This window comes from Amblyomma maculatum, chromosome 1, assembly GCF_055883805.1.
Source record: "Amblyomma maculatum isolate TAMU_Amacu chromosome 1, ASM5588380v1, whole genome shotgun sequence".
Taxonomy (NCBI): domain Eukaryota; kingdom Metazoa; phylum Arthropoda; class Arachnida; order Ixodida; family Ixodidae; genus Amblyomma; species Amblyomma maculatum.
Window position 1 is genome coordinate 203,138,997 of NC_139344.1, and position 26,888 is coordinate 203,165,884.

General features: G+C 42.7%; 3 protein-coding genes across 7 annotated transcripts in view; 1 reads left to right on the plus strand and 2 right to left on the minus strand.

Annotated features, from left to right (window-relative positions):
• Positions 1 to 6,004, minus strand: part of LOC146205380 (uncharacterized) — a 90,521-nt gene extending 84,517 nt beyond the window's left edge. For 4 of the 5 annotated variants that reach the window (XM_084590040.1, XM_084590038.1, XM_084590044.1 and 1 more), the window contains exons 1-6: positions 5,874 to 6,004; positions 5,632 to 5,723; positions 5,491 to 5,542; positions 4,776 to 4,951; positions 2,918 to 3,007; positions 2,764 to 2,837 (exon numbers count right to left, since the gene is read on the minus strand). In XM_084590040.1, the coding sequence (XP_084446166.1) occupies positions 2,764 to 2,837; positions 2,918 to 3,007; positions 4,776 to 4,951; positions 5,491 to 5,542; positions 5,632 to 5,712 (473 nt within the window). In that variant the 5' untranslated portion in view covers positions 5,713 to 5,723; positions 5,874 to 6,004. Of the gene's footprint in view, positions 1 to 2,763; positions 2,838 to 2,917; positions 3,008 to 4,775; positions 4,952 to 5,490; positions 5,543 to 5,631; positions 5,724 to 5,868 lie in introns of all 5 variants that reach the window. The other variant, XM_084590039.1, reaches the window with a different exon arrangement.
• A 3,439-nt stretch (positions 6,005 to 9,443) lies between these two features.
• On the minus strand, positions 9,444 to 24,807 carry LOC146205381 (uncharacterized). Its single transcript, XM_084590048.1, has 5 exons — positions 24,552 to 24,807; positions 24,148 to 24,179; positions 23,863 to 24,068; positions 17,299 to 17,420; positions 9,444 to 10,598 (listed from the first exon to the last, which is right to left on the minus strand). Exons 1-5 carry the CDS (start codon positions 24,653 to 24,655, stop codon positions 10,406 to 10,408), a joined length of 657 nt encoding a protein of 218 aa, XP_084446174.1. The 5' UTR covers positions 24,656 to 24,807; the 3' UTR covers positions 9,444 to 10,405.
• A 311-nt stretch (positions 24,808 to 25,118) lies between these two features.
• On the plus strand, positions 25,119 to 26,118 carry Prosalpha3 (proteasome alpha3 subunit). Its single transcript, XM_084590045.1, has one exon. The coding sequence runs from the start codon at positions 25,249 to 25,251 to the stop codon at positions 26,041 to 26,043; it is 795 nt and encodes a 264-aa protein (XP_084446171.1). The 5' UTR covers positions 25,119 to 25,248; the 3' UTR covers positions 26,044 to 26,118.
• Positions 26,119 to 26,888: the final 770 nt, after the last annotated feature.

The following is a 26,888-nucleotide window of genomic DNA, read 5'->3' on the forward strand; positions in this document are numbered from 1 at the left end:
GCGGAGAGCGCAGGGGTGAGAGAACGGCCTCTCCTTCCCCTCCCCTCTCATCTCAGCGGACAGGACCCAGAGACGACGCCGCGACGCCGTAGCGCGCGGATGCTGCTATGACACCGAGGAAGAACATTGGGCGTTCCCAATAAACAACTTGGCCCGCTGGCTATGTTTGCCTCGGTGTGTCGTTCTTCACGGCCACTGCTGTGGTCAGAGCTAGCGGGGTGGCCTCGGTTCTCAGTGCGGAGCCGGAGCCCCGTGAGAACCCCCACATTATGATGTAAAAATAGGGGAACATTTTACGAGCAACAATTCTTAGCACTGTAACATATTACTCATTTCAATTGTATGCAAGATTTTTTTCTTTTCATCTAACCTGAGTGATTAACTCATCGCTCTATGTTCTAGCTACATTTCACTGAAGACCAGTTTGAGCTGCGAATATTACATGAACTCGAAAAAAAGCTGAGGCCCAATGCAGCTCCGTCATTCATCTCTCACCGACCTGTCCCAAAGCAAAAGAAGCCTCCTCGACAGAGACATGAGCCTCGCGCTGATAGTAGTCAGTTATTTCTATGACTTGCTCTTTTCCCACCTCCATTTACGAGAAAACAAGAAAGTATAAGAAATAAAAGTCAATGTATAGTTGTCTCGTCAAGTATTATGAGATAATAGAGATATGACTGACAACGTAGGTAAATGAAAATTGAGGTATATCAATGGGTCATGGGACGGCATCAGATTAAATAGTGATGGTTATGAACAGTGATAGCTAATGATGGTGACTGTTACGAATATTAATAGTAAATTATAGTAATAGGCCCGGATAGTGAGGTGATAGTGTTCGTTGCGGATAGTGACAGTTATGATAGGTCACTTGACGGCATTAGTAGATATAGTGATAGATAAGATAGCAATAGTTAATGATTTGGCAGTTATATGCTTTCGCATTTCCGCACGTTGGAGACATGTGCACCCTGTAATTTTCTTTTATTTAATTGTTGCGTTCAATGAAATTACGCTCTTTTACATAGCGTATGAGGCCACAGCATGTTTGCCCCAGAACTTCAGTGTATCGGCAATAGGACCCACCACTTCTCCCAGTGTACCCTGCTGTCTTTTAACCCCATGTGAAGTCAGTGAGTGGCTGCGTACTCATACAATTATTTAATTCCTCCATCAGCATCATATCAAGACTGCCGTGGCAAACCTGTTCCTTGCCCTGAAGCGGCAAGGAACAGCTCAAAGTTTGGTTTTATACAAAATTAACTAATTAACGCAGATTATTGAGGATCGCTAACTAGCACAGTGCCCTTACACTTGGCCTAAGCTTTCCAACGGTATACGGTTCGATGCTGCAGCTAAAAACTGGGTTTTAATTGCAATTTACTAAATATCAATTAATTTGGCCCAGTAATTGATCAAAATACATGTACAATTAACCAATATTCCAAACTCATGGTTGATCACGTGACGTATACTATGCTTAGACAGATAGCTTGAGAGTAGCTTGAGAGTCCTGCTTTCACTTTCTCTGATCTTGAAGTTTTAAAGCACCAGCCTGGATCGTTTTCCGAAGTTTTACCGCGGTGACAGATTTCACGCTCTAAAAAAAAAAAAACACTGACAAAGTCAGAGGCAGTACTAGATTAGGTGCACAAAGTAAAACACCTTATCATGTGGCTTAAAAAGTGTCTGCAGCACAAAACTCGCCTGAAAGCTTTGTTTATCAGTATTCCCCATTAAAACAGTTCCAAGAAGAAACCAATCTCTTCATGAACGTTACTTTCGGCATTCTCAATGCTTTTCTCGCAATTTTTCAAAAATTTTGTGCACTCCTGGAGCGCAGACCTGGCCCAAAAGCTCGCGCTTCACTCACTGCTGAGGCCGGCCGGCGGGCGCCAAGGAGAAAAAGCGTGTCGTGCGCAGCGCTCGCCGCCGCGCAAGGAGAATCGAGGAAAGCGCGGCGCGGAGGAGAGTGTCGCTACTTTCAAATTATCAAGGGACTTTAGGCAGCACAAGCGCCACCCCTGGTCTTGTCACTGCGCACATGGGTAAAGCAGATCTCTTCGGCGTCGGGAACTCGGTGCAAGCGGACGTATCCTCACGCGACTCCGTAGTCGCCAGCGAGGGGAAGGCCTCGCGGGACTTTTCTCGCCTTGTCGCCCTGTCCAGCCTCGGGAGTTTATACCCTGCCCTAGAGTGGGCGAACATTCGCCGGTAGCCTTGCTGGTGAGTCGGATGACCTAGATTCATTAGCGTGTTTTATTGCTAGCTGGCATTGTTGTTATTGTAGCAATAAATATGTGTTTGTTGTCAGCACGTGTTGCTCCTTTGTTCCCAAGAGCACAGCCCGCAGTGGTCGGCGTGCGCTCGGTAGCGCACGCGATCACTGGGTGGGGTCGTCAGTTTGGACTGTCAGCAGCGATTAAGTGGGGAAAACTTATTTATCCCCCTATTACAACCCAACAAATCAATAATGGCCTGACCCGAAACATCACGCCCATGTCAGCACTGGTCTCCAACCCAACCTGTATGTCAAAGCAGTCAGCCTGGCAACAAATCAATACACAAGTAATTACATTCCAGTCTAACTGCCACCACCTCGTTTCACTAGCACAATTTAGTTGCTTCCAAACCGTCTTATGATGTTGCAGTGACAAGAGACATAGTTGCTGCAATGCAGCGACACTTGTGGAAAACCAGAAAATAGACCATCACCACCAGAAGTGACCGGCTGAGACAACGGAGCCATATCCAACCACTCACAGTGCAATGTAGTCTTCAATGTACATGGCACCACCAGCATGCAGACGACACAGCAGTTCCAGTGGACAGACAGTCTGCGAGAGAGTAATAAATGCTTTAATAACACCTTCGTATAAATTTGAAAACTATCTGAATGTATACAAGAGAGCCTTACACAACTTGCAAGAACCTTGGCAAAGTTGACCGGAATTCCTTTTGATGCATAAGTAGCATTAATATGGGCTACCAGAGTCAATGCTGCCTTCTGCAAAATGCCAGCACCACTGTAAGCTCAAATTCAGGTAAAAGTAAGAATGAAATAACAATCCGAGCCCGTTGTCAATGAAGCCTACAAACTGTTCCAAGCCAAGGAAATCGCAAACATGTATTCGAGTCATAAATCCTACAGCATTGAAATAGACAACTGTTTAAAAATAAGGCTGATCTTTTATATTGCAGTTGTGTCACTTGGAGATGGATACAATAATGCTCCTCCTGGCCAGGCTGCTGGCTTTTTCACACACTAAATTTCATACAAAGGTGGCATTAGACAAGGAGTGCTTCGTTCAATACATTACTTTAGGTGTAGCATATACCTATTTTGGCCTAAAATGATTTACAGTCATAACTCAATTTAACGAAATCCGATGTAATGAAAGTCTCGATTTAACGAAGATATTCCCATTCCACCTCAAACACCCATATGGTCCAATGCTTTGAGTAACTCGAAATAACGAAATTAATTTCACTATCCATCCCGATTTAACAAACGTTTTGCTGAAAATGAAGGTGAAAAAGTCTCTATTTTGTACAAAACGCTCAAGAATGTATTGACTGTGAGCCAACGGTAACATCGTGCAGCAACTACGTCCCACTTTTGCAAAACTGCGCAGTGCAAAACGCGAGTTATATTGGTTTTAATTCCCGCGAAAAGCAGGCCCGTCGACCCCAGTTTAGGTAACGGTGCCGCATGCCAACACCGTGATAAATTATGGTTGCCCTTAATCTGCTGCAACAGTTCGGCAGAACACGAGGGAAGGACGCAAGAAAAATCCGGACAGATGTTGCTTACAACCAGCAAGCAAGCAAAGATCAGCGACGCCTTTGCTGAGAAAGAAATTTAGTCCCCTGGGACCCTTCTGGCCGAGGTAAAATTTTCGTTGATTCTTTTCATATGTGTTATCGGTATGTTGCAAGAGCTGCAATTTTATTGTAGCAATATAGCATAGTGAACAAGTTGGTACTGTACTTAAAGATGACGAAACAGTCCAGCTTCTCTGGGCCTTTGTTTAAGTTGTGTTGTCAGGTCCTTTCAAAACGCGATTTCATTTTCTGATCATTTAACCTCCCCAAATATCAAGCCGTGGTACTTCCTCGATGCCATGACACCATATAATAATAGATTGTATCGGACTAAGTGACCAATAAATGCCTCCTTCAATTTAACGAAGTTCCCGATTTAATGAAATATTTTGCGGCTCCCCACAATTTCGTTAAATTGAGTTTTAACTGTAGAAAAGTGCACTGTATGTAGTGATGATGTCCTAAAAGAAGCAGGTTTTTTTCACAGGTAAAAAAATCGTGCTTCTCTTCATTTCTCAATAAACCTCGCTGATGTAACTTTCAGTGCATCAACAGCTACGGTTTTACTCCTCGCTGACAGTGCTGTTGCTTCCACAATTAATAGAACTTTGTTTTCTTGTACTGGAGCAAGGAATGTGCACGTATTCATACTGACTAAAATGAATAAATCCAACAACTAAATTAGTATCAAACAAAACTTTCCACCAAATTCCACCTTTGAGCGAAATTTCAGAACCAATAGGGCAGAGGTTAAGCCTCGAAAAAATAGTGATACCGGTCTTTCAGGGCAGCTAAACAGTTAGTACAGAAATTACTCTAACCAGAACAATTGATTTAATCTTGGCTAGAACTTCTATTGAAACTCCATCATATGTAGCATCATTTCTTTTACAGTTATATAAAAAAGTGCCAAGCCTATATAGAGCGTATTTAAAACTGTGGTAGCTTACCCTTCCCTGATCACTGAGAAGACAACTTTGACCAGGATCTTCAGACTCAGCACAATGTATCGCAATTTGTGCATACCCAAGGTCAGGAAAGTTTTCTTTTGTAAGGCTCACATAACCTTGTTGGTTTGTACAAGACAGCAGAGCAGCTTGCATGACGAGTAGGTCATCTATATCAACTGCAAGCATGCAAAATCAGCAATGCATAAATGGAAAAAGACCACACATTAACACATGCATTCACATTACTTTAACCACAAAATTTTCAAGGGGAATTCTGAAGACAAATATACCCAAGTCAGGTTGATAACTGACACCAATGCTAAACCATATAGGCTGAAATTCACAAAACAAAACAGCAATACAAAGTCTTTAAAGCATTAAAAGTCTTAAATGAGAAAGATTTTGTGTGACCGGGAACCAAAATGCTGTTTTTCAAGCAGCCCCACAGTGACAAGAAACCCAGTTTTGAGATGCATGACAACTTGACAGCTAAAAAAAATAGTATTAATTGATATGACGATGATCATATGATTGACTGATTTCATCTCCAAGCTGAGGTCGCAAGGCCCATATTTTGCAGTGAAACTTGTCACGACCAGCAATAAAAAGAAAAACAAAAAAAAAAGCTCGTTGAGCAGTGAACTCCCCTACAAAATTAGAATCTAAATATAAAAAAAAAACATCAAAGCTATAATGATGAGTGCAAAAGAGTTACCATAATCGAGGTCCTTGGCGTCGGTTTTCAACACTATGCTTGGATCACTCAGCTGAAGAGAGAACATAAAAGCAATTGTCGAATACGTGTACTACATACACCCCTAGCCAACTCCTTCCTAGACTTATAAACCATACCAACCTCACACAAGATTTCGCGGGCTCCAGCAGCACCGGCTATTAAGGTATCAAGCTCATCAATAAAACTTTGGTCTGTTTCCATGATCGCTCAACCTGGAGAAAACGAGAGAATGACACATACGTCACAGTGACAAGGGCAGCACTGAAATACGGCAGGAAATTTGCACATGCGTCTAGGCGATCGTGAGATTTCAACAAGGTCATCATGACATGTAAACAAAAAAGGTAAACTCCTAACCATACCACATGCGCCACAGTCATGGAGCTACCGCACGTATATCGCGCGCGTTCCGACAAGCCACAAGGCCCAAAGGAAGTCCGAAGCGTCCGAAGTCAGCCAAGCGATGTCAGTTTCGGTTCTGCGCCAGGTCTGTAGAACTTGGTCAATCCCTACAACTCTGAACGCTCGCACTTTCACGAACTGTGCCAATATCGGCTGTATTTTCATTTAGGAAAGACAGGTAGATCTTCCACCCTTATATCTCGAAACCAAATTATTTCAAAGTTCCTCGCGTCTTATTTCCAGAACACTCGCAACACGTTTTCAAAAAGAAAGCCTTTGACGACCGGAGGACGCGTACGACGAAACTGAATTTCTCTCTAACCCCCTACGCCCGAACTCCTCGTTTCCAAAACGAATGGTTTTACTACTAATACTATCACTATTACTACTACTGCTCAGTTCTAACATATCACATCTCACCACTAGGCAGCAAGAGTGCGCGCCTGTCCCTTTCTTTAATTGCGCCTGTTGCATAGCGCGCTTAATAATTATGTTCGTTTTGGTTGTCGGTTGGTATTATTGGGTATTTTGGGGAGGGGATACTGATCACGAATTTAATTGGGCATTGGCCAGCATGTGTGGGCGTCATTTTTGTTGACAAAGAGGCCAGGAAAGTGTGTGTCGAAGGGAAGGGGGAGAGGCCAAATGTGCCGTTCCACTCAACCCTTCATCCCTTCCCCCTCTTTCCTGATCGCCAAAAGTGTCATGAAAAGACTTACTAAAGGACTTCTAACTGGTTTAAGGAATAATTCCCAGTTAGTACGTACTCCTACGACACCGTACGTGACTCGCCCATTGAGTTGGTTGGAATTTCAACGTACGCGCGTCGCATGTGCAGGGGTGCTCGCTGGCGTCTTATTTCTTTTTTTCTGTGAAGTGGCAGGAGGGAGCCTATTGTCCGGCCGGTCGATATTATTTGTGGTCGACTGTATATGCCATGACTCGAGAAGGCGTCTTTCCCAGTAATTGGTCTCGGTCTCCAGCTAGGATGAACGTTTCTTCGAAATTTATTCTGTGGTAGGAATCTTAAGCATCTTAAGTGGAGGAGCTAGGGAACGAAGACCTTGCAAGTATACAGCAGGAAGGTTGCCTATTGTCCGGCCGGTGGATATTATTTGTGGTCGACTGCCATCGAGAAGGCGTCTTTTCCAGTAATTGGTCTCGGTCTCCAGCTAGGATGAACGTCTCTTGGAAATTTATTCTGTAGTAGGAGAAAGAATCCTGCCACAGACTAAATTTCGAAGAAACGTTCATCCTGGAGACCGAGACCAATTACTGGAAAAGACGCCTTCTCGAGTCAGATATGGCATATGGATGGGCGGAGGGGGAGAGATGGATGTGAAAGAAATGAGAAGAAAGGAGGGGGGGGGGGGGGGGGGTTAAAACAAGTCATCAAGTCATGGTGTCGCATGTGCAGGGGTGCTCGCTGGCGTCTTTTTTTCTTTTCTTCTGTGAAGTGGCAGGAGGGAGCGAAGGCCTTGCAAGTAAACAGCGGGAAGGCTGCCCACTGTCCGGCCGGTCGATATTTGCTTCTTCTTCGCTCCCTCCTGGCCACTTCATAAAGAAAAGAAAAAAAGACGGCGGCGAGCACCCCTGCACCTGCGACACCGTGACTCGTCTTAGCCCCACCCTTCTCCTTCCTTCTTTCTTTCAGACCCATCTCTTTCTCCGCCCATTCTCCCCCACCCCCCTTTCTTCTCCCCCTCGACCGTTCCTTTATTTATAGATGTAGGAAGCCCCGCGTCATGCACCCTTGAAGGAGCTGAGCCGGCGTCGGGTTTTTGTAAAATAAAAAAGTGATGATTGGAGAAATTTCAAGTTTCCATTAGTTATCAACCCAACCAGATCAGCAAATCTGTCTAAATATTTAGCTTTCTAAATATATGTCATGCTGCACCATGAACTAAACTGCAGGTGCACCAATGTGGCATTATATCCTCCTGATCTAAAATTCCAGCAAAAGTTTGTATAGGTACAGTTATGCATTTTCTGTATAGGTCTCCTATTAGTCTGATATGAGCCTGTATCAGTCTAAAAGGAAGTAACACAATTTGAAACAGCAGCACTAACATAGTTGAAGTTGCCAATTATTGTGGCCTTCTAGTAACAAAGCATTAAGTCTGTCCATGCACAGGAAAACCAGCCTAGTTTAACCCAATCTGAAATGAATATGTAGTTACAATATTTATTTAGAGGCAGCTTTGCTTTTCATTCACCACCACTACATTAGGCTGAGCTGTTTAATAAAGCTATAAGCATCCCATAAAGGCTGCTCATCGATATATGGCAAGTGCAGAGGATATATTCTGCATGCAAGATATTGCAGCGTTCCCGAAGAACATATTAGTCAGCTGCAGCCTCCTCAGTGATAGGATGAAATAAATGGTACCAGAATCAAGTTGCTGGCTGTCTTGGATAATTTCAGAGTTTTTGCTGGTTGCAAAAGGCTGTTATTTGCACTTCAAATGGACTTTGTTATGGTGACAGTCCTGCAAATGCTACCTCTCGGCATCAGGGGATCTAACAGCCTATAAAATTTTTTTGCTTCATTACACTGACTATTGTTTTACAATTAGCAAATATGCTACCTATTAGTTCTGCTGCTAGAATTTTTACTAGGATCTTTACCAGGCCCAACAGAGGATCTGTCTGTCAACAGAGGATCCCTTTAGAAGCTGTAGTGCATCTGTTAAGCCATACTTGCCATGGATGAGTACCATAGATTTCTTAACGGCTGTCGATTGCAACAGACAATGCTTTGAAGGTGGTTTGTGGCACTTCGGGATGAAGAAAAAGCAGTCACCATGGGGTAGTGGGCAATTCATTCTGCCATTGCTCTGTGCTTAGCCAAATGTTTGTGACTGCGTTCACGACAGAACAGCATATACCATGTAACACAGTAGGGGCTTCTCTAAAGCCACTGCTACAGTAACAGACCTCAGTCGGTTTGCCGATTGTACAACTATAAATACAGAAGTAAAAGCATGCACTAGTGCCTCACCAATATGTACACACCTGGCAGTGTTACAATTGCTTGGTTCTATGCTATTTGAACCAATGGTGAATGTGCGCTGCCACAGGTAAGCACTCTATGGAAAAGTACAGCGTCCCTAGAAAATGTTCCACACCTTCATTTGAATGTGCACCCCTAGACAAAAGTTCATGGAAAGCAACATTAGGGCAAAACGTAGTTTCAGTAACACTTTTTTCATGCAGCTGAATGAGAAATATTCAGCCTAATTGCAAATGTGCGGATATACTGTGCACCATTCAATCTCAAGCAATTCAAATGCAAAGGAATAAAATTCAGTCCACACGGCAACTTTCCAAAAACTTTTGATGGGCGCACCAGCTCTCATTTCTCCCACTCAGTAAAAAAAGCTGTCGCCCAAAAGGCAAGGTAAAACTGGTCAAACTACTGTTACTGTTGTGAAAAATAAATTAAATGGATATAAGGGAGGCCAGGTGTTGCTGAGCATTTTTTACCGTGAAGTCAACCGGTCACTGACTAGAAAATAAGTCAGACATAACAGCAGCTTTTTTAATCCAAGACTGACTATTTATTCTCTTGAGATAAATTATTCATACACATATAATAAAACTGCTACATCTTGTACAAACAATACTGCACTACCATAGAAAGGAGGCTATGGCAGTACACATGGTGCTGATTGAATATTAAATGCAGACAACTATAGTTGGAATCCTGTAATCTGCAGTGACGTCCACACATGAAATTTCTATGACCTCCGTCCATGGTGCCTGTGTGTCAAAAAGTTGTAAAAGCTAGCAACCAGATGAAATTATAAGCTCAAGAATTTTTACACTTCTGAAGTGTTCAATACAGTAAAAAATCAAAAGCTGATTCAGTTCACAGTTGCTACTGGCCAGCAAATTAATATGTACAGAAAGACGTGTGCCATGGTCAGTTGATACCAAATGCTGTTTATTAAAGTTGTACCCTACAACTGAGTCTTTATTTCCTTTAGGGCAAATAACTGCTAACAGCTGCAGTGCATTGGCTACCTACCATTACACAGCCTAAGTAAATCACTCTCCAGCCTACCTGGATAACATTATTACCCCTAAACACATTTTCAGATGGCATTTTTAGCGCTAACCAAACACGCATAGGAGACAAAAAGAGGACACAAGACTGGCGCCAGTCTCATGTCCTTTTTTCTCCTGTGTGCATGTTCGGTTAGCGCTAAAAATGTTGTCTGAAGCTTAAAATTATCTAGCCCGTCTAGAAGTTCTTTTAAATCATTTGCTAAGCACATAAACGGGGGCGTTTTCTGTAAGATTATTAAAACATAGGCATCGTTTCACCCAGAGAAAGTCCCATAGCAGAGTTGTCACTGCAGTAAGCATTCAGCCACAGGTCTTATGTAAAGTCCACAAAATAACATGTTCACAAATTTCTGCAATACCAATTGCCCTCTGGCTACTGGTGAGTGGCGACATTATAGTAGATATTTACAAAAGTTAGAAATCAAAGAGAAGACAGAAAACTATGTAGCCCTCCACTGCTCATTTTTCGTGTGCCTTCCTCAATAAGAACGCGCTTCAACAAACTTCTGTTGCGTTTGACAGAGGCAGATTCTTTCTGAGGGTCCGGCACTGCACTTTTTTCTTCTTTCTTTTTTAGCAGCACATGCGCTGGGCTTGAAATTGGCTTCTTTTTGCTGAAAGAGAAACAAGGGCATAAGTTACTGGCTGCTGCTCAAATTACTTTGCAGAGCCAGCAGTAGACTCAGACTGCACTCAGCACTTATGTTTTTAAAGGCAACAAGAATTCAGTGTAGAATGTAACCTCGTACTCAATGCTCCAACCCAACAAGGCAGCACTACATACTTGGGACATTTTTAGAGAATACTATTCAACCTCCGCTAACTCAAAAATTCCGACTGGGAGTGCGGCCCCGTGGCGACACCAGAGTAAATTCTATGGCATTGCACACTCGTATTCGTATCCACGAAGTCAGCAATACGAACCTGAATTGTATACAAAAAATCGGCATTCATGCACCTCGGGCATGTGCAGTATGACAGGCACGACATCGATCGGAAGTCTACCATTGTCGAAATAAGCCCAGCAGCCTAGTTTCAGTTTCGCTTCTCTTAAATCCACAGACGCGCACATCAGCCAGCCGCGCCATTTCGGGCAGTGCTTTGAGTGTCAGTCTTTTTTTTAGTTTTATTCTGGGAAAGCATTATGTCATTCTGACACCTATGCATATTTATCTCTTTTGCTCCCACGCACTTGCTCCACTCTTCGAGTAAGCTAAACTGTAGTGTTTCGAGGATGCTTCACAGCATTGTCTGTGCGTTCAAGCATCCTCAAAACGTGATGAGGCTGTTTGTGAAGAAACAGCACTGCTACAGCATTGCAATGAGAAAGGGGCCGCAAAGGCACTTCTTATGAAAAATTTCTTTGAGAATCAAGAAAAAAAAAAAAAAAAAAAAAAAAAAAAAAAAAAACTTCACAAAACCGCGAAATATCGTTGCTGTCGCTTACTTTTCATCTTAAATGTATAGACATCATATTCCAAGAGTTCATTAGATAAAATTATCATGATACTAACAGCCGGATTTTCATAATAGGGGCCCTGACGATATGCACATCCTCTCCTCCTCTCTTGGCGGTCCCCAATCCCTTTCATACTATACTTTTGAAATAGTAGTAGTAGTGTATAAAACTTTTACTCAGCCAAAAATTACAGGTGGAGCATGTCGACTGCAAGTTCCATTTTAACTACACCAAATTAAAAAACAGCAAGGTGTGATCAACCTGATTAGTGGGAAAGTAATGCATTAGCACTTTTCTTTAGCAGCATACAGAACACAAGTTCAGCCACTAACACTCAAACAAGGAGATAACAATTAAAGGAGTAGTTTGGGACTTTCCTCCCCCAAACTAGGAGAAAGGGAGTGAGGACGGATAGAATTACTGGTGAGATGTAGAGCAACCGTGGCGATAGAAAAAAAAAAAAAGAGTTTCCTTATTTCCTTTATTCCATTTACATTTTTTTTTTTACGTTGCCCACCCCCACCCCTCCCCTCCCACCACCACCATGGGACAGGGGGATCGACAGAATAGCATAGACACTCTTCAAATGCAGAACACCTCATAAGAAACTTAAAGGAACCTTCCAGGATGGCGGGGAATTGAAGTCAGAATAGGCAGGGGCTTCGTCTTGTTCTGGCTTTCCCGCTTCACACATGCCCCTCAAAGTGCAATTATTTGCAGCTCCATATATGAAGCAGGTTAGAATAAATGGCTCCCCTCCTCCTATCACTGGGGATGAGGCCCTAGGCTGCAGCCTCCTTCGTACCCCATAATCGAGCGCTAGACGCAGTTTTCGGCAGTTTTTAAAGATCATTTAATAAATCGAACGTTTTTCCTAGTCATTTCAAGGGCGATTTAAAGAGATTTTGTTGCACTGTGATACACAGTGTGACAGGGATCATCACTGCTGCACGACAATATATCAAGACACATGTGGTCCAGCCTGGGTAAGCACAATCAACCCTTGCCTTACCCTTTAGAGATTTGGGTGGCCTGCCATGGCACAGTGCTTCGTTATCACCAACATACTGTCAAACCTAGCCTAGTACACATCAATGCCTTTGACAGAAAACCTTTTGACAAAACAATGAATTTTTCTTCTTCTATCAGTACTGCTAATATAGCCAAAGTTTTAGGAGCCAGCAAGGTACAGAAAAGAATGTGTATGCAATTATCAGCCAATCAGAGATGCAAGTATTTTCCAAACAATAATGAAAGTCTTCTTTAATAAACAGGCTAACAGCAGCATTTTACTTTCAACTGTGCAATAAAACCTGCTGTGACATTTAAGAAATTGAAAGAAACGTTAAAGTGGCACACGGTAGTTTCACAGACTGAAGGCAACAGCTCGTTAACAATGCGCGACTGCTATCATACAGGTTGGGCAGCATTCAATGCCCGTATGGCAAGATGCAACTAACCACACTTTTTTAGCTAATCTTGCTGCACATTACCCAAGAATTAGGCATGCAACTCTTTTGGGCCCATAAACAAACCAACTTGAAAGCTATAATTTATTTTTATAGTTATTTCTTTTTGAAGTCTTCTAAAAACAAATATATATATATATATATATATATATACATATATAGCATCAAAACATCAGAAAAATAAATCCTCAATTGCGCTAATAACATGAAACTGTCCCTATAGCAGAGATTAAAGTCGGATCATACAAGTACAATCAACCACCTCAGCATTTGCAGTAGTCATTTAATTCACCATCACCATATTTAATTCATCAAGCCACTCTGTCACCTTGATGGACCAACAGTTATCTTGCCTTCGCATTACATGACCTGTCCACATAAATTTCCTCTTCTTGATTCTTGATTTCAACCAGAACGACATGAACTCGCATCTCTTCTCTGAACCATTTGACAGGCTACCTGTCTCTTACAGCAACCATTTTCTGTTCTATAGCTCTCTGCATGGCGCTCAATTTAAGTTCAACTCTTTTTGTTAGTCTCCACACTTCTGTCCCATAGGCAAGTACTGGTAAGATACAGCCGCTATACACTTTCCTTTTGAGGGGTACTGATAAGCTGCCAATCATGATCTGGTAGTCCTTGCCAAATGCGCTCCTTCCCAACCTGATTCTTCTTATTTCCTTTTCATGATCCTGATCTGCAGCCACCACCTGTCCTAAGTAGGCGCATTCTCTCACCACTTCCAGCGCCACACTACTCGCAAACTGCTGTTCCTTTCCAAGCCTGTCAAACATTACTTTAGTCTTCTCTGTATTAATTTTCAGGCCTACCATTCTGCTTTGCCTGTCTATGTCATTATACATCCTTTAAAATTCATCACCTGAGCTATTTAGCAAGGTAATGCCATCAGCAAATCTCAATTACCGAGGTATTCTCTTAGCACTTATCCCTAATTTCAAGATTCCGGCACCACCGAGGTCCTATTCCATATACAGGGTGGCCAGTTTTTCTAGCACAATATCCCAGCCATCTTTCAAGAAATCTGCAAGCAACTTATCTTCCCAAGCTGCTTTGCCCCTCTTCATGATTTCTAAAGCTTTCTTTACTTCGTTCTTTGTTACTGGCCGAACATCTGATTGCTCTGCACTGCTGGAATTCCCATTATCATCCTGGCTACTTTGTACACACCAGTGCAGAACTCATTGGTTACTTTGACTATTCATACTGCAAGGGTGGAAGCAGGCTAGAGCATACTGAAGCAGCCCAGGTAGCAAGCAATAATAATGCCATTTTGGAGCAGCTTTGGAGCAATCAAACGAGTTTTGGAGCAACCAAATTATGTTTTTGAGCAGGTTTCTAGGCTCAAATGATTTTACTAATGGCAATTTTAACCTCCGAACATACAAAAAAAAAAAAATCGAATTTGATTACTTTTTGTTCAATGTAAATGCTTTCCTGACTATGCACGCATCTCCGACATGACATGACAAGCAGCCAAAACATATACAGACCCTAAAAGGAACACAACTTGTCTGAGCAACAATTTGGAACAGATTAGCAACAAATGGAATGCTTGCTTCTACGATTCATAACTGAACATCAACTTTAACAAAAAGTTCGTTATTTTGACTTGAGAGAATCAAAGATGGTGTCTACCATTATGATGCGCTCAAGCAGCACCATTAGTTTGGAGTTCACATCAATGAGCGGCAAATTTCTTCTTCCTATACTGATAACTTTCTGGACAATGGTGAATATAGTGCCCTCAGGGAGGATAGAGAGCACTGAAGGGTAGCCTTTTGCTCCTTTAGATTCTTTACTTCACAACCTTTTGCCAGTGACTGCTAATACTATCACTTGAGATACGCTGGTGCTTCCTTAATTTCAACATGCTGGAAATATAGGCCCTGCTCAGCTTTCCAACACTCTTGAGAACACATTTAGCGATTGGCACCTAAGTGACGTCACCCCCATAATTGTTCAAGTATGATTATGCTTCTGTCTGACGTAGGCACGATAGCCTCGATGGTGAAGTGCCTGTTTGTTTTCACAGCCGAACCATTAGAACACCTCATGTATTTCGTGGCAGTCCGACAATTGTTTTAACAGCTACTGGTAGTCTGCAGTGTTTACTTCGCTAGCTGCTTTCGCTTCCCTCTCTGCCGATGATTCAAGAGGCTAGCAGAAAGTGCCATGTCACCTGGACAGAGATTTCTTATTTTTGCTATCAATTCCCTCTAATTGTTTGTGGCTCATTTTAAATTTACTTCTGGACAAACATTTATCATTCTCCATGCTTTTCTAGTTTGCGAGAAGCGTTACACCACAGCCACTGGTGTGCAGCCATCGTTTTGACTATGGCAGCCCCCGTGTACACACAACCCACAACATGCCATCGCCCTGCTGCGCTTCTAACAATTGCTTATTGAATATGCATTACATCGCATTTTTTTGTAGGCAATACCATTAATGGCCCACAGTGTGGCGAAATCGTGTTAGCTGAATTAGATTGCAAAACATTGAGGCAGCCGGTTTAAAGCCATTTTAGACCAATATTGCGTTTTGGAAAAGAAGGGAGCAAATGGAGCAGCACTTCCATCTCCGATATTGGTAATGAAATTGCCCACCATGTCTCTTAGTGCATACACCTGATTTTCCCATATGCTTAGTCTCCCCTTTGCCACATTTAGGCTACAGCCATTCACTAAAGCAGGGTTCTCAGATTGCACTGAGAACATTCCGTCCCACATGGGCCAGAAGACTGAAAACAACAAGACAAAATAACAGAAGCTGTAAATATAAAAAAATATGAAAAAAAAAAACATTAAAGAATTGTACCACAAATAAAAACCAACCAAAACATCCTGTTCCCAGAGCACACCCTTCCATTCTTTGCAGAGAAGAAAAGCAGCACATGCTTGATTTTGCCTAAACACCAGACGGGTGCCACTTGAGCACAGCTTGGAGAGAGCTGCTGAACGGGTTAGAAGGTTAATAAATACCCCAGTGACTTATCCTCAAAAGCAAAAAATAAAGAAAGAAAGAATAGTAGACTGGCAGACAAGACAGAGGGCAGGTTGCCTGGTGCCTTGCTCTTGGCTGACATCTGTCCAAAGTTCACACAGATTAGGGGCCAATGCCACTTTTCATTGCCACAAAAAATGTGCACCATCTGGGGATGACGATTTTAGTTATTTTAATGTGAGAGCATTAAAGGTCTCATTCTCCGGAAAGTTCGGCGTCGGTGTTGCAAGCTAAAAATCACAATCATGCCTCTGGCAGGTGGAAGTTGGCAACTGATATGAGGAGGCACTGACTGGTCAATGGGTCATGTGACATCATCAGATCACATGAAATGGCCAAGGTGGCATGAGTAGCCAACTCAGGCAGTTGCTTTGAGATGAGAGGTTGAGATGAGAATTGAACCCAGGACCCTTGGGTCCCACTAGCCCTAAGCCATGTAGGCTCATTCATACAGCTTGGTTAAAACTGGGCTTTATATCTATGTCAAGTGGTCCTTCACGTAATGAGGTAACTTACAACTGCATGCTAATCAGTAAGTGAGACAGTAAGGGTACTGAGTGATCAGTGACTAAACGAGCAGCCAAGTGCGTGTACATGAACGAGGTTTTGCTAACACGAGCTATTAACGCCTTGCATCATATATACTTAAGTGTCGTCATTTTTTTTTTAACGCAAGTGATAGCGTTAAATGCCCCGTTCGCCAAAAATCCAGTGTCTGCGGCTGGCGTTATGAGCGAAAGATCACGAGCATAGCACTGGCAGGCGTTAACAGGCAGCTGACATAGCTGTTGAATGGATGTAGGACTACCTGGCATTACGTTCAGCAGAAGCTGGCAACTTGGTCCTCTCCTTTCATATGGGAGGGTGATATCAGAATCAGTCTGCCAGGACCCTTTCATTCACATTACCTCGTGAATGCAACGCAGGCGCGTTTATGACTAGCAGCCTATGCTATTGCGCTTAAAGGCGGAGCTTAAATGTCCCCCATAATTTTTTTGTCCGCCCACACATCTGCATGGGCAGGTACAAAAAGCGCCAAGAAAATCCATCTCTGCCACTAAGTACAATAGCCCTGCTAGCAAGCCTTGTGTAGCTGCCTCTAGGAAGATGCATGCTCCTTGTAAGCATGCAGTGTCAGCTTCCACCAGCTTTTATATTAGAAATAAAAAACACAAATTCTGAACATAAGTTTTACAGCCAGTGTACTATTCTGTATTAGTTATATAACAGCTTAGTGGATGTCTCAAATAAGTACAGTACATAAGAGTGCAGAATACACTACACATAAACCACACTGCAGTTTAGAAATTTGAAATGACTGTTGCACAACATGTGGGTATATAAACATTTTCAGTTCTTCACCTTTTTGTAGTAACTGCTTTGTTGCAAAACAATGTGCTCAAACCAGCCTTCGACGATTGCTTCTTTGGGTCTTTTGGGCACGGCTGCTCCACCTTTTTGCCACACATCTTGCACAAAAATACCTTTTCAAACAAACAAAAAAATTGCATATAATAAATACACAGTCAGCAGAATACCAAGAAGGAATATGCAAGTTAAACGCCACCTTTCAGCATGACATGCCAAGAGCAGCCAGTGAATACAGTCATCATTATAAATTCTAATGGCTTGACAGCCAACCAGTGCACTTTAAAATTCTGACGCACCTCTGACAAGCAGTCAAGGAGTACCCAGGTAATCACAAAAACATCAACCAGGTACAACTGGCAGGCCGTAGTGGAACTCTGAAATGAGGTGAGCCTGACAGGCACCCACGAGCACAAGCTGAAGGATACTGTTCACCATGTACTAATTGTATACTGGTGCTTGGATTCTTCGAAGTGATATTCTGTGTTAGTTAGCTTTAAGATACCTATGTATATGCTTTATGCAATATTTAGCTTTTCAGCACAAAGGATGGTATATAAGGCATTAATCATATAAACATAATTTTTTAAGAATTTGCACTTCCAGAAAACTAATAAATGCCATCTTCGATAATGCTAGCTCATTTCAAACCTTGCATACTAAATAAATGAAAGCAAAGAAAGCACTTCAAAATAACATGAGCTATTTGGCAAGATTCAGTTCAGTTCAGTTCAGTCCTGTCCAACTCTTCGTGACCCTATGGACCATATCACTCCACGCTGCCGGTCTGTCCCTATCTTTCTAACATCACATAACTTCATCCGCAGCGCCTCGAGGATGCCATATAACCATCGCATTCGCTGCCTACCCCTTCTCCGGTAACCCTCAACCTTTCCCAACATCACAGCTTTCTCCAGCAACTCCTCTCTTCTCATCAGATGACCAAAGTAGCTAAGCTTCAACTTTAGAATTTGACCCTCCAATGAGCAGTCAGGGTTTGTGGTCAACAATATCGACTGATTTTATCTTCTGGCAGTCGCAAGGAACTCTCAAGAGTCTCCGCCAGCACCACAATTCAAACACGTCAATTCTTCGGCGGTCTGCCTTCTTTACAGTCCAACTCTCCCATCCATACATCACTACTAGAAAGACCATAGCACGAGTTATATGGATCTTGGTTGGCAGTGTAATGTCTCTGCTCTTTACTAGGTGGTCAAGGCTAGCCATGGCTCTCTTTCCCAGAAGCAGGCGTCTCCTAATTTCATGGCTGCAGTCTCCTTCTGGGGTAATCTTGGAGCCCAAGAAGATAAAATCTGTCACAGCTTCCACTTCTTGTCCTTCGATGCTCCAAAACTTGATAGGGCAAGACGCCATGATCTTTGTCTTTTTAATGTCCAGTTTAAGCCCAAATTTCTCACTCTCTTCTTGTACGCGCATCAGAAGTCTCTTGAGTTCCACTTCACTTTCTGCCATTAAAGTGGTATCATCCGCATATCTAAGGTTGTTGATACGTTTTCCAGCAATCTTCGCTCCAGCTGAAGACTCGTTCAGACCGGCCTTCCTCATGATGCCCTCAGCATATAGTTTGTTAAATAGGCAGGGCGACAGTATGCAGCCGTGTCTCACTCGTTTCTCAATCGGAAACCAATCAATAAGACCATGCCCTGTTCTGACTGTGGCCTCTTGTCCTTCATACAGGTTCCTGAGGAGACAGATGAGGTGAATTGGAACTCCCATCTCTTGGAGAGCTTGCCACAATCTGCTGTGATCTACGCAGTCAAACGCTTTCGCATAATCAATAAAGCAGAAGTAGATGGGTTTCTGGAACTCTCTTGCTTTTTCCATGATCCAGCGAAGGTTGGCAATCAGGTCTCTAGTTCCTCTTCCTTTGCGAAACCCAGCTTGCACGTCCGGAAGCTCCCGATCCACATACTGCCGCAGCCTACCTTGAAGGATTTTCAACATCACCTTGCTAGCATGCTAAATAAGCGCGATCATGCGGTAGTTGGAACAATCTTTGGCACTGCCTTTCTTTGGAATGGGGATGTAAACTGACCTCCTCCAATCCTGTGGCCACAGCAGGGTTGTCCAAATTTGCTGATATAAGTTATACAGAACATTAACAGCGTCACCGTTCAGGTTTTGAAGCAACTCAGCTGGAATGCCATCAATTCCGCTAGCTTTGTTCTTAGCAAGGCTGGCTAAGGCCCATTCAACTTCACTCTTCAGGATGCCCGGCTCGAGATCAATGATCACAACCATCTTATGTTGGGTTTGCACATTCGGGTCCTTCTTGTACAGTTCTTTATCTCTGACGCTTCAGTGAGGTCCCTGCCTCGTTTGTCCTTTGTCATGCCCAGCTTAGCAGAGAAGCTTCCTTTGATATCTTTGTCTTATACAGAGCTCTTGTGTTCCTCAGTTGGCTGTTGTCCTCAACTGCTTGGCATTAAGTGTTCAGGAAGGCATTCTAATCTCTTCTTGCTATTCTCTGAAAATCCGCATTGAGAATCTTGTATGTTTCTCTTTCACCCATACCTTTTGCCATCCTCCTTTCCTCAGCTATTTGCAAAGCCTCTTCAGACAACCAGTTTGCTTTCTTGCATTTCTTTTCCTTTGGAACTACCTTAGTAGCAACTTCTTGTATTATATCACGAACATCAGTCCACAACTCTTCAGGCTCTTACTCTTCTAAATGTAATCCTTGAAATTGATTCCTCACTTCCACAGCATATTCTGATGGAATTTGATCCAGATCATACCTAAAAGGCCTTCTAGTTTTTTGCGTTTTCCTCAATCGAAGCTTAAATTTGGCAACAAGAAGCTGATAATCGGTGCCACAGTCGGCCCCATGCCTTGTTTTTACTGCTTGTATAGTGCTTCTCCATCTCTGCCGGCAAAGGATATACTCAATCTGATTCCTGTACAGACCGTCTGGTGAAGTCTATGTGTACAGGCACCTCTTGTGCTATTGAAAATGAGTATTCACTATGGCCAGGTTGTTTTCTTGACAAAACTCTGCTAGCCTCTGCCCAGCTTCATTTGACTCGCCAAGACCGAACTTGCCTGTAATTCCGGATATTTCTTCACTGCCCACCTTAGCATTCCAGTTTCCTATGAGAAAAAGGTCGTCTGATGATGGAGTGCGGTCTAAAAGGCATTGCAGGTCAGCATAAAATCTCTCAGCATCAGCTTCTTGGCAAGATTAACGCTAACTATATCTGACCAAGAAAGAATAACTTCTCTTAGTAGTCGAATTAAAATGGAAATATGCACCCTAAAAAGGACAGTTGACTGACTTCTTTGACAATTTCTAAACTGAATTGTGTTAAAGGCCCTGTTCTTTAGAAAATCCTGCATCGCTAATCAGTATGAGTGAGATAAAAGAGACACAAAATAAGGGATTAATGATTAGGCGAGCAGCTAAGTGCATGTACGTGATGAGTATTTGTAAGTGCAGCCACGGATGGGAGCCATTACTGTGGCAGCACTACCCTTACAGGCACAATTTAAAAATCTCCCTATCTTGTCTTGTGTCAATCGAAAGATCCTTTCCCATTTTAATGAATACCCAGCTGTGGCACAAAAAACCACATTAGAACAATTTACACTTAATTTTTCCAGATGGCACTCTTGTTTTCCTCCATGGTAGTTTCCATCTACAAACCCTGACAATGGGGACACAAGATATAAATAGAGTAACTCTACGCAACTCTTTGGACAGAGTGCCACACCGCATAGATAGCATGCAGCAGCAGTATTGAGCATGACATTAACCGAGATGCATAGACTTTGTTAAAATCACAACAGAGAGCATTATTACAGTTTCGAAGAAATTATCAATAAAATAAAACTAGTGATATCTATAATCGATGGCAACAACCTTTTTTCCTGGTAGCATCACTGCACTACAAGTATCGTAGCAGCATTGGTTGTGTGATCAGTTTTCAGAAAGCAATTTAAAAGAGGATATAGTAAGGTTTAACAGTAAAGGCAGCTGCAAGAGAGAAAAGTAGGGTACCTTAAAACTACTACGAACAAAACTACCTGTCTGTACGACGCTATGGCAGTTAAAAATGTATATTCACTTCAGGCGCTCCAGAAACCTACCTATTAGCTGTAATAAGAGAACACAGCATGGCAATATTATCTGCTTCGACCAGACTTAACAAAGCGATGACAAAGGAAGTCAGCGCACGTCTTCCTTTGTTATCGTTTTGTTTCCACTGCTTTTATGTTTCTTGACGAAATTAAAATAAAAACTCCTGTCAAAACCACGTGTTCGACCCTCGTTATTTTTACCATGTTGTGGGATCCATCTGAAAATGCCAATATTTTTTACTAATCTCCGACAGTACACTGTCTCTAAGATCCGATGTATGTAATACCACACATCTACACCAGCTATGGCAGAAAAGCTTATGCTATCTACTTTCTTTTTCACCTTCATACAAGTGATATTGTGTGAAGTATTAGCTCCCCAAATAGTGTCAAAATCAGGGATCACGATTTCAGAAGTGGAAACCTTTGCCCATGGATTTGCACTTCGCTCCGATTCCTTGCACGAGGCACACCCGTAACATTCAACTGTGTGCTAGATTTACAAGTTGCTGCAGGTTGCTCAAGAGCCTGACTAATTAAATCATAATGAAAAGCGACCATGCGGAAATGGTGTAGAGGGTACAACAGTACAGGTGCAATTGCCACTTTGTTGCCCAGTGCGTAGCTTTAGCAGTGCAGGCAGGACGAATCAGGAGGTGATAACCCCTTTAAACATGCTGGCAGCCTTTGCACTGCTCCACATAAAGAAAAGGTGGCCGCTGTGACGCCAACGGATACTTCTTATAGCAAACTTGCCAATCATTTTATCACATCACAACAAGGTAAGCATGGTATGCTTTTTTTTTTAAAAATGACCACAACTCGATGCAATAGATTAAAATTAACACTGTAAATAACCATTTCTTCTTCCCATGTGCCTGATGTCCCATGCAATGCCAGCATGTGACATCGCAGGTCCTATGCTGAAGTACAGAGTACAGCTTCTGGTGTGCGAGCTAGAACAGGTGACAATGAACATAATTGGTGACAATGAACAGATATGGCTTATTCTTTAAGAAAAGATGCAAATGTGTGACAGTGTGGACCTACACACAGCGACCGGGAGTTGACATGACGATGATGGATGCTGCTGCTATGTTCCCAGGCATAATGGACAAAGAAACTGTGAACCATCTAGTTTACTTCTCCAGCTTTGCGGTGCTGGAAGGAATAAAAGTCTTCAAGTCACTGGAGGGGCTCAATTATTTCACACGCAGATTAGTGAGAAGCCTGTCAGCTATGTTGCTCTTTTTTCAGTGAACATTATGAAAGAACAACCAGGCCAAGTTACCAACCAACTAAGTTACCGGCAACATCAGCTACATTTTGATGATGACAAATTGCAGACATCCACTTATTGAGATTTCGGAACACTTCAAACAATGCTATGCACTTTTTTAGTGATGTACCCATAGCTGCTCCATTCACTTTATCATATAAAAATTCGCTAATTACAAGATTAAACTAAGCCTCTCTGTTTACGTTTCCCCAGCATTGAAAAAAACACATTTCAAATACCAACCACTCTAAGTGGTGCACATAAATGCATTTATTTTTTAAGTGCATGTTTGTGTGCCTGGTACAACCTGACAGTCTGTTCTCATTCACATTCACACCATTCACAGGGGCTAGGCGACCACTCACATAACAATGCGAGTCTTCAGCAAGGCAAATGGCAGATTGCTGCCCACTGTACAGGCATGGTAGGCACACTCGCATGCTGGAGTTTGTGTCTTTGTTTTGAAGTTTTCGTGATATTCACTTCATGGTACATGCGAGAAAGTTACCCATTAAAAAGTGGGCTCCACACACACCTACGCTGGGGTGTCAGGGCCAAAATTGATGCATGCCACTACTTCCCCCGATTTGTACAGAGCATTTTGGTACACTTACACTGATCAGATCTATGACAACTCTCTTATCAGAGTAGCCAAAAGCAATGCATATAACCACTGTGAAGCGGTGGGTGCACATAAACTAACACAACACAAACTGATGGTGATGGGGAATCTATAAGTGGTGGTTTATCAGTACAGCCAGCCGATTTTGAGTGTTTTCATCACTTTATTCGTTGCGCAGTTGCCCCCTTTAAATGTGTGTTTTTCATTCTGCATTATCACTTGTGTTATGTTATTTTCTTCATTTTTATGTATTTTTATTGTACTACTAGCATTTCTAGCAATGTTATTTGTCGTCTCCATCCTTGCAATAATGCCTTCGGGCGCTGCAGATCTCTGTAATAAATAAATAAATAAATATCCCAGGGCTCGTGGATGTGATGTCACTGTAAACTTCAGGCCACAGGATGGCTTGATCATATGATCAGATGTTCCGAGGGTCACCAACTACGCCACAATTCGCAGTGCTCAAGTATTTCATGCTGTCAGGGTAATTACACACAGAAAACAAACATGAAGTAGAATCACTTGAAATGTTTGTGTTTAGGGCTACCCCACTGACCAGCATTGTTGTCCCAAGCCTGAAGCACTTCAGCTGCTTTTTCTGCTTCGAGGTGAGCAGCCATGGCCTGTGCTGTTCCTTGGCAAGTAACTTCCGCATGTTCCGTCGCAACACAGGCCTAGATTTTGTACGTATCTTGACACTGGATGGATCCCATGTAGCGCCACAACTTTCACACTTAGTCGGGAGGCCTTTTTCACTGATACCTAGACAAAATCATGATCTAGCATATAGCTTCACACAGTGAAACAATCTTTAAAAAAAATAAGAACTAAAAGCACTTACTTCTGTGTTCACTGCATTCCACGAGTCGATAACTGCATGAGAAAGAAAACACCAGAGATTATCATCATACAATGCCATTTAAAATCTACAATCAATAAGATCAAATTCCTTGTTAGCATCCTTTATACAGAACAATGTTGGAATGTCCGTGAAGAGTGGACATGAGGCCCACTTCACTGGAGTTGCATAACAGATTCGCGAGTGCATTCGAATGAGGCCCGTTCATAAGACTTCTATTCGATTAAGCGATTTGTCGGCAGCTATGCAACTCAAAAAACGTTTTTGTAATTATCACTGTCATAAGAATAAATCGAACGAAAGAAAGGTGAAACATGAATAACTTGCTGACCGCAAGGCTTTCGGCATCAAAGCAAAAAAAGAAACCCGCGAGATGACGAACTGACCTCAGGCACCGTGAAACTGGCAGTGATATAGCACTACATGCTTTAGAAATCTTCTGAAGGAACCTCAGTGTAGCAGTCGACACTTCGTAGTTACTACATGCCATCTTGCAGCTTTAAAATGACCCTAAATTAAGGATATGCATAAAGTGAATTACTGCGGTATTACATGACAATCAAACTAGGAGCGTGAAAGCCTACGAATCACGTCGATGAACACGCTGAATCTTTTTAAACACTCAGCCTTCACAATAGTAGCGACAGTAGCGTAATTAAAACCTCGTCATTCGAACTACAATATTCTAGAACACTGTAATTCGAACTACCGAAAACGTTAATCCTCATCAAAAGTGCAAATATAAATTATATTTTTCACTGCACTTTATTATGTAGCCAAACTACTTAAACAAAATATTATTCGCTCGTTAATTTTTAGAAGTTTAAAATTTGTCGCGATACATCTGCGTCGACAAATTAAATATTTAAAATAAATTGTATGAATTATTAAAAAGTATATATATATATATTTCGCAACTCACGCAGTGAATACGGCACAACGCCGTGGTGGCTTCGGCTTGTGTCAGTTTCTCAGTGGCGCTGGTTGTGGACGCTTGCTGTGGAGATTTGCAAGTCACGAGCGCAGTGATTTTTGCTGTTGGTTTTACTCGCGGCAGAGTGAGTCTTGAACTTCGTGTTCGCCATGGCACGCCGCTATGATTCTAGAACAACTATATTCAGTCCTGAAGGCAGGCTCTACCAAGTGGAGTATGCGATGGAAGCGATTGGTCATGCCGGCACCTGCCTCGGCATCTTAGCCTCCGACGGTATCTTGCTGGCCGCTGAGCGAAGAAACACGAACAAGTTGTTGGACGAAGTGTTTACAGCTGAAAAGATCTACAAGCTGCACGACGACATGGCTTGCAGCGTGGCCGGCATCACTTCAGACGCGAACGTGCTCACCAATGAACTGCGCCAGATTGCTCAGCGGTATCTGCTCCAGTACGGCGAGTCCATCCCATGCGAACGCCTTGTCAGTTGGCTCTGTGACCTGAAGCAAGCTTACACACAGTACGGGGGTAAGCGCCCGTTCGGTGTCTCAATCTTGTACATGGGCTGGGACAAGCATTACGGCTACCAGCTTTACCAGTCGGACCCAAGCGGCAACTACAGTGGCTGGAAGGCGACCTGCATCGGCAATAACAGCGCGGCTGCTGTGTCCATCCTCAAACAGGAGTACAAGGAGAACGAGACGACACTGAAGGATGCTCTGGCGCTGGCCATTAAAGTTCTTAGCAAGACGCTCGACATGACTAAGCTCACTTCTGACAAGTTGGAGATGGCTACCCTCACCAGGGACATGAAGCGTAACAAGACGCGTGTCACCATCCTTACCCAGACTGAAGTTGAGAAGCTCATCAAGAAGCACGAAGAGGAAGAGGCCAAGCTGGAGGCTACAAAGAAGGAAAAGGAGCGCGAGAAGCAGTCCCGCAGCTAGGCGAGCTCCAGCCCCCACATCTTTCTTTGACTCACTGCAATTAAATAGCCGGATTCTGGCGCAGCCTCCATATAATCTGGTGGTTTTCTTGTGTTCTTTCAGACCCACGTATCGGTTTGGCGCCTACTTAGCGAGATTTATCGCTCCATCTTTACTCAGTAATACCTAGCCTTCCGACTGAAGGGGTATAGAGGATACAGATTGTGCTTGTATGGAGGTATACATGGCATACAATACCTAAGCGCCAATAAAACGCTAAGGTCTAATTTTTCAAGATTGTACTGTACTAATTCCTAGTAGAAACCAACATTGTGCACGAAAATCGGTGCACAGTGGTGGTTTTCAATCAAGGTATGAAATGACAAACGTTGCCATTTGCTGCTTATGAGAACTAAGTTACCAAGCAATGGGAGCTGTCTTGCGTTACCGACCGTTTTGTTGCTGTTGCCACTGTACAGCTGCAGGCTGGAAAACACCTTCAGCTTTTAACTAAACAATTACATGATTATGTATATTTTTGAGAAGCAGTTGTATACTAAGCTTGTGTTGTAACATGCTCTTTTCAAAGTTACAGCACTGAAATTTTCCACTTGTTGCTGACAGCACTACAGACAGGTCGCTGCAAGCTAAGCGACTTGTTGCAAGGCTACTGTGGTGGTATTTATGACATGACTAGCTCTGATCAAGTGATACTGTTGTGCAAAGTGGCACAGTTTCTGCAGCCACCTCTGTGACCACCAGAGAATGTCTGGCCATTCATGCTCATTCAAGTGCATTTTAGAGGATTGTCATCACATTTGTCACTTATAATTGTTTGCTTCTTTGTTGGACAGCTAGCATTGTGA